This window comes from Nansenia antarctica (assembly GCF_963989245.1).
Source record: "Nansenia antarctica genome assembly, chromosome: 4".
Classification (NCBI taxonomy): domain Eukaryota; kingdom Metazoa; phylum Chordata; class Actinopteri; order Argentiniformes; family Microstomatidae; genus Nansenia; species Nansenia antarctica.
Genome location: NC_137689.1, coordinates 63308067 through 63316150, shown reverse-complemented (window position 1 = coordinate 63316150; position 8084 = coordinate 63308067). Strand labels below are relative to the sequence as shown.

Below are 8084 nucleotides of genomic sequence, written 5' to 3'. Positions count from 1 at the left end.
AGCTCCCCGGAGAAAGATGAGAGGAACGAACGACCCAATGACAGGATAGCCATGGCAATGCTGCCTTTACCACACAAACTGAGACACAAAGTTTACAAAGTCCTGAAGGAACAGTCGTCGATGACCAGAGCTTCCACAACGAGTGATAATGTTGGGCAATTCCGCCTAAACAGTGGGAGTGGGAATCCCGGGGATACGCAAGAATTGGCACATGATAATTGCGCAAAAGAAAGTCATTCGTGTGTTGTTGAAAGCGACAAAGACACGGTTACAATTTTGACAACATCACCAAAAACAACTGTCTCTGGCGAAATGAGTGAGAATGGTCATTTGAGGTACCAATTAGCGTCACTGTGTGCTGAGGTGAAAACCCTGAAACAAATCATGTTGGCGAAATCTAAATGATTTTTTACATTTTGTAGTTTAGCCTATAATTCGCAGAGTTGTGCTATGTACCGTGCACTGCGTTAGTAATGGAACAGTGAAGAACACGACCTAGGCTACTATGGGGTTAAAGTAGAGATTGCAGCTTTTATTTGATGGTATTTGTGTACATAGTTCGGCTAATGATGACAGCTTCTACAGATGGTAGTCTCTGACACATTCAGGCCTAGCTCCTGGAGAGTGTTACTGATCGGTGGGACAGTTGTTTTGTGTTTTTTCTTAATTATGGTGAGCATTCTTCGGTCATCCACTGTCCCGTTTGCGATTGAGGTCACCACCAGTAGGGTTTTTTCTTTTTAATGACGTTCCAAACTGTTGATTTCGGCAAGCCGAACGTTTTGGCTTTTTTTTTCAGCCTAATAAATATGTTCTTGACTTTCATTGACACCGTTTGGTCCTTACAGACACCAATAGACTCCAAAGGCAAAAGCAAAGCCTAGAATCAATAGACATTGACAGCTCCCACAAATGATGTGACGGAACACAACTGACTCACCAGAACCCTCTGTCAAGCCTATTGACCCGTTACGTTTGGTCTTGGGGACTGCATACAACGTGTTGTCATTTCTTGAATAGTGAAACCAATATCTACACAAATGCCATCTAATAAAAGCTGGGAATCTCTACTTTAACCTCACGGTAATTGTTTGGTTTTGGAGTGTAGAGCTAAAAGAAGGGATTTGATTTTGGAGTGTAGAGCTAAAAGAAGGGATTTGACTTTGGAGTGTAGAGCCAAAAGAAGAGAAACTGCTTCACTGCCCTATTACTTACGCAGGGCACTGTATGTCAATGGTTGTGTCATATTTACAATAGGAAACTGCGAGGCTATCTTAAGGCTTCATTGAGGTAATTCATAAAGGTATTATATAACCTTAAACACAGCGTTGTTTCCCATTTTCCTCAGCCATTTGAATTAATCTTTCTGAGGATGTATGAATGTCTGTTATGTCATAGGCTTAATCATAAATTGTAGCTCATTTTCTTGAACATTAGAAGAGCTTATACATAGTTTTGGCTTTTAAATGTTTTTATGTCATTTTGTATTTGTGTCATGCACGCGTTTTATCATTAAAATCCAACGAAAAGAGTTTGCGCCGAGGTTCTATAAATATACTTGGAATATGAGAATGTAGATAACATGGTTTGCAAAAAAATAGAAGAATACAAAACAAATGTCCACAAGAGGTCGCTGTGGTCCCATGTGTAGACGTATGGGAGAAGGACAAGGATACAGGCAATGTGTGCAGCAAAATACTTGAGAAAGTCCTAATATTTACAAACTATTCATTGGTTATTGTTGATATGTTTATTTTTGTTTGTGTCTGTATTAATACTCAGGTCTATGTTTAGTTTGGAGGAGATGTGCAATGAACGCTCCACTTGTTCCTAATAGCCTATATTAAGCGGCTTGTCATGCATAAATGCATGTTTGTCCCGTGTACGTCATAGGTAGGCCTAAATGTTAACTGGGATCCTTCTGGAGGATTGAAGTTGAGATTTAAAACGGTTAAGTTAAGGGTTAGGGTTATGGTTATGGTAGTCTCGCGTAGCTATACCTCCAAATCACGCTGGTCTCAACAAAGTTCAAGAAGGGGTTAAGGTTAATGTTAAGAGAAGGCTATGGTTAAGGTTATGGTAAGGGTTATAGTTATAGGTGTAGGGTAAGGGTTAAGGTTAAGGTTATGGTAAGGGTGATAGGTGTAGGGTATGGGTTACGGTTAAGGTTATGGTAAGGGTTATAGGTGTAGGGTTACGGTTAAGGTTATGGTAAGGGTTATAGGTGTAGGGTATGGGTTACGGTTAAGGTTATGGTAAGGGTTATAGGTGTAGGGTAAGGGTTACGGTTATGGTAAGGGTTATAGGTGTAGGGTAAGGGTTACGGTTAAGGTTATGGTAAGGGTTATAGGTGTAGGGTAAGGGTTAATATTAGAAGAAGGATAGAGTCATCCGAAGGATCCCACTTAGCATCTACTGGTATGTAATGTGTCCCCTGCTCTCTCTTATAACACCATTAAAAGACAATCCTATAATTCATGTTCACTTATCTCTTCACAGTAGAGGGCTCTCTTGCTGTGCAGAATAACTCGTTTCAATGTCTCACCAGTGGTTAGCGTTGTAAACTGTTACCATTCAGTCGTGGACTAGTATTTATTAACAATACAATAAATGCAAACATTTCGATCTATAATAAGATATTGCAACCAAAATAATTTATTTGAGATATTGTAAATTAGTTTACTGATAGCTTACATAGAATTAGGCCTGCTGGCTACAGTATAAACTATAAAGCCTTCTCACACGTTGCGTGTGCCACACTGTCCCAATGGGTTCCCCGAAATAAGACGAGTGACTTCATGAATTTGCATCATACTTGATGTGTCTACAGGAATAACGAATGATTGGCTCAAATCAGAAAATGCTGGCCTTCAATTGGCTGCATGGGCTGTCAGTAACTGCACGCCGCCAATAGACTCCTCAAGTGACCCACTAACACAAATCCATGAGGCTGCAGTCACTCCGGGAGGAAGAGCCAAAGGAGACAAGGAACGTTACTCAAAATATATTGGATTTTTACCATTGGGCGAAACTATTTTTTTGTTCAATTAAAAACATTATATGTGACTTACGTCCATGTTATACAACGGGAAACAACATCTGCAACGTCCCGCCTGATGCTTGAAAAGGTACATTTTGATTTAGGTCAGCGCTTAAGCAAGCTCGCCGTAACCCACCGGTAGAGATGTACGCGGGTATGGGTGTTTACGAAGCCAAGTTGGCCGCCCGAACTATTCTGTTGGCTCGGTAGCTCCATACCGACGAATAGAATGTACACTATTGATTGATTTTAAAAGTTTACTCGACTTGTTTCATGTTAAACATATTTCATGAATTCGTTCAGGCTCACCACAAGATGGATAGCTGTAATTGCGCTATATCAAGGGTGCTACTTATCTGCCTGCTTTGTTAACGGCTCGGAACGCTGCACATGTTGCGATATGCGATATGAGCTATTCAATTATATTCCGGTAAAAAAAAAGAAAAACGGAAATAAGCGCTATGACACAGTGACCCATACTCCGAGGTGGGTGGCTGAATCAATGCCTTTGTTTAGCTTGTTACATTTGTGGCATAGTTCATGTTAGTTACATCAAAGGCTGCTTTATCACGCCGATACTGTTCAGGGCATCACAGCAGAATTCAACACATCAGCATGCATGCTACAGTAATGTACGGTGTCGTTCCATTGGGGGGGGGGGGGGGGATACGTGATTAAAAGTAACTGTTCTGCCATTTAAAGGCTTGTTTAGTGTTAGATCATTTATCTCCTATGGTGCTATGATGACCATTCCAGTCAATATTGCATAATAACGTCCGCAGCCACAGAATTTGCTGGCAGGCTGGGAGGGGGGGGGGGGGGGGCGGGGGGCTGATCACGCTTATTTGGTAATCCTGACACACAATGAAGGAATCTGGGGCAATGGGACGTGACGGTGAACGAGCGGCCCGCCCGTCCGTCCGTTATATGGTCCAACCCGACAATAAAACATTCCGTAGCCGGTGAACCTCTGGTGAACTTTGCAGGCTTGTATCCGAATACAGAGAGTGTCTGGCTGAAGTTGTTGCCCGTTCTAGAACACTGCTTATTAGAATAGGCTATGACCCATACATACACCCGAGTATGGCGCGATCTTCTTAAAAGGGAAATTAATCAACGTAAGGATTTAGCCTATCATCATTACGCGATGTTATGGATTCAAGTTCATCACGCACAAAGCTTTGCTCCAAAGGTGTGTGTGTGGGGGGGGGGGGGATATCCGCACGTGCACAGTACACCGGGCCTTTGTTTTAGTCATCTAGTGAATCGTCAATTGTTTGTTTGCAAGTGTGACCTTGTTGTCCTCTGTGGTCTTATGTGTTGTTATTTAGTTGTCTCTGTCCAACCACGTGTGAAGATGATGTTGACGGCTGGCCGCATTCCTTTGTTCCTGGTTCTCGGGAGATATAGGCGAGCCTGTTGTACATTTAGTCCAGGGAAGCAGTTCCATAGCCCAATACTCTCCTCCGTGCAAATGCTCTTTCATTCAATTATCTAAGCCTATAGTTACCAAAGGACAACACCTTTTTGTAAACAATACGGAGTACTCAGCCCGATCATGTTGATATGATTCCGTTTTCACGGACCACTGAACAGACTATTGAAGGTCATTGTCAAGTAGTCTCTCATCTCGGCTCCTCTATACCGGCGGAGACTCAAATCAATATCTAGGGCAGTGGGTTGACGGCACGGATAGATCTCAAATGACCAACCACAAGGAATGAGCTAACAGGGGGATGTTGCCTTTCTCCCAGACTGTTTGAAAACGCGCATTGTTTCGGTGTGCTGTGCCTGACTTTCCGCGTAAAGACCTCTGACGATGACATCATTTTGGAGAGCCTGAATGGGGTCGTGCGCGCGGAGGGAATTGCATAATTCGCCGCACTTTGATCTCCTCATAGGCGTGTCTCCCCCAAAGGCAGACCGAGCATTAATCAGGACTCCATTCGCCCCTTCATTCCTGGACATTGGACTCTACAGATAGAAGGCTCTATTTTTTTTTACCTTCCTTAAATGGATCTGGTAGATATTGTCTTTGATCTTTTAACAGATAGAGCTAACCAATGTCTAATCTCCCGAGACAGAGATTTCACTTTGACATAATCAATCCAAAAATAATTATTAATTATTACATTATTATGATTATTAAATTAATAATGCTTAAATTAAATGGCCAATTATTAATCTATATCTATTTAGTGATGGCCTATTACTTTATGCTATATTCGCTTCATCAGCAAGGCCAAGTGTTTTTTTATACACTCTTATAATGTCTATTATATAACATTTGGAATAATTGATGAGTTAATCATCCATTAATAAGCATAATGATGATGTAGGCTGAGGATGTGAAGTCGCCAATGTAAACAACCTAAGCTGATAAGCTTATAGGCATACACTGTTTGTCATATTACTACTATTATGAGTGGGGTGTTGACACTCATTTCACTGTTGTGAAAGTGCCCTCACACGTCTGTGTAAAGTCTACATTACCAAATAGGTTTGAGTAATAGTGTGGGGGTGGGTATTTCACTTCTCAAAACCACAAAGCCATTTTGAGTCAAAACATTACTAGAAGTTAGTAATCTCATTATTCGGGAATCTCCTCCTCAACAACTGATACACCAAGTGTTATGCTCTACTCAAAACCATCAAATACTAACTACCTTTCTCCAAGGAGCCATATTATTGCATAGAAGCAACTTTTTAAATGTTAACTGTGATATCTAAAACCTCAGTTTTATTTCTTCTCTTCACAGATTTTGTGAGGCTCAAGAGTGACTTCAACCATCTATTGAACTGACAGTGCTTCATCTCAGACCTTCAGATAAACCCCAGAACTGGCTCAGTCCAGTCAACATTCAACATGACTAAGGACTTATGAGCTCATCAACCACGGATACAGAAACAATCCCAACATGCAACAGGCTATAAAGCGAGAGCCCCCGTCCAGCGGCTCGTACAATGAAGATGACTCTCTGGTCCTTGCCGTGGCGCTCCAGGGCGCCGACCACGACCTGATTGGCCACAAGCTGTCCGGTCACATGACCTTCAAAGCCAAATCCAGTTCCTGTCGGCGGAAGCGGGAGTTCATCCCAGACGAGAAGAAGGACAACATCTACTGGGAGAGGAGGAGGAAGAACAACGAGGCGGCCAAGCGCTCGCGGGAGAAACGCCGTCTAAACGACATGGTGCTGGAGAACAAGCTGATGGCGCTCGGGGAGGAGAACGCCACCCTCAAGGCCGAGCTCCTCTCCCTCAAGCTGAAGTTTGGCCTGGTGAGCTCTGCCGCCTACGCCCAGGAGGTCCAGAAGATCTCCAGCACCACCGCGGCCCTCTACCAGGACTACATCCTGGCCTCCAGGGAGGGAGGTGGCCCCCCAGGGTCCTACCCCAGCGACCTGGAGCCCCCTCACCTAGGAGGTGGAAGCAGCTGCATCTCCGTCATCAAACACTCGCCTCACAGCACGTTGTCGGACATGCCTGAGTCGCCGTCATCCATGGCGACCCAGGGTGGCCTCTGCAGCCGCCGGACCCCCGAGGTCATCAAACAGGAGCCGGGGGAGGGCGGGGGAGTGGGGGGCTACGCCAGGGAGAGGAGCAGCCCTTACGAACTGTACAGGAACTACCTAGCCAGCAGCCCCTTCCCCGGAGGTTACTCCTCCTCCTCCCAGCCCTCTCCCTTCCTGCAGCTCACGCGGTCCTCCAGCAGCTCCCCCCGCACCTCCGATGACGGCGCCGTAAGCAAGTCCTCAGACGGCGAGGACGAGCAGCAGGTGCCCCGAGGCCCCGCCTCCATCCGCCCGTCCAACGGCAGCAGAGGAGGCGGAGACCCTAAGAGCGTCATCGTGTCGACGCTGAAAGTCCCCGACGCCGGCTTCTCCACCTCGGCTCTGCCCCACAAGCTGAGGCTCAAAGCCAGGGCCATCCAAATCAAGGTGGAGTCCATCGACACTGAGTATGACTCCTCTAGGAAGTCCTTGTCCCCCGTGGACATGTCTCGAGGAGGGTGCTACCCGGGGGGTCAGATGGGGGCCGCGGCGTCGGACTACATCCAGTCGTCCCTCAACCCCCTGTCCCTCCAGGTGACCAACCTCCAGGACTGGAGCCCCCACCACCACAGGCCAGAGCTCTGGCACAAAGACAGCAGCAGCACCGTGGGCCTGAGGCAGCAGAGCAGGCTGTCCCCCCCGAGCCCCGGTCCTGTGTCCAACACACTCATAGTGGACCGTAAAGACGCCTCCTCCCCCTACGCCCGCTCAGAGTCGGAGGACTCAAACTTAAAACTGGGTATCGCCAACCTGTCGGCCGAAGTGGCGTCGCTGAAAAGACTGATAACGACGCGGCAAGGTTCCGTGATCGAGTCGACGACAAGCTCTACTGCCGAACAGCATCATCATGAGACGTTGTTATCATATAAAGGATATTCATTGAAATGAGTTCTCTTCTGTTCTGTTCTCTTTTCCACTGTGTTGAATTTCTTGCACTGTGCGGTTGATATGGTGTAAAAGATGCAGTTCATTTCTAAAATGAATGGTGTGTGTTTTTGTGCACTTGCTGTTGTAGTTCTGTTTCAGCGTTGATAAACTCCATCGTCTGTGAGCCAGGGGTGAGGCTAACTGGTGTACATGATGCAATTGTAATGTTAAACATTTTTCTCAAGTTTTTGTTGTAAATGGTGACTTTTGTCTACAATAAATATGTGTAAGCACTGAAATGTGTCTTCTGTTATGGTGTGTGCGCATGTGTGTGTGTGTGCGTGTGGACTTTAACTTATATGAATAAGTTATCTTAAGACCAAATAAGTATCTCCCTTTGTGGAAATAATTTCATAGAGCAAACCCTTGAGGTCATGTTCTATAGATGTTGGAAATCATTGCATCATCAAAGAACTTGTTACTACAGTGTAGCCACTTACACACACACACTGCGATTGAGTGTAAAAGATGCAGTTCGTTTCTAAAATGAATGGTGTATGTTTTTGTTGTGCACTTGCTGTTGTAGTTCATCAGCCTCATCAAACAGTAACCGTCATTAAAGAAAA

General features: G+C 45.0%; 1 protein-coding gene across 1 annotated transcript; it reads left to right on the top strand.

Moving 5' to 3' along the window:
* Positions 1-2973: 2973 nt before the first annotated feature.
* nfil3 (nuclear factor, interleukin 3 regulated) lies at positions 2974-7746 on the top strand. The gene is made up of 2 exons (XM_080528724.1): positions 2974-3128; positions 5800-7746. Exon 2 carries the CDS (start codon positions 5959-5961, stop codon positions 7477-7479), a length of 1521 nt encoding a protein of 506 aa, XP_080384850.1. The 5' UTR covers positions 2974-3128; positions 5800-5958; the 3' UTR covers positions 7480-7746.
* Positions 7747-8084: the final 338 nt, after the last annotated feature.

Excerpts from the sequence above, each read along its gene's own strand:
- nfil3 (XM_080528724.1), top strand. The coding sequence starts at position 5,959 with ATGCAACAGGCTATAAAGCGAGAGCCCCCGTCCAGCGGCTCGTACAAT.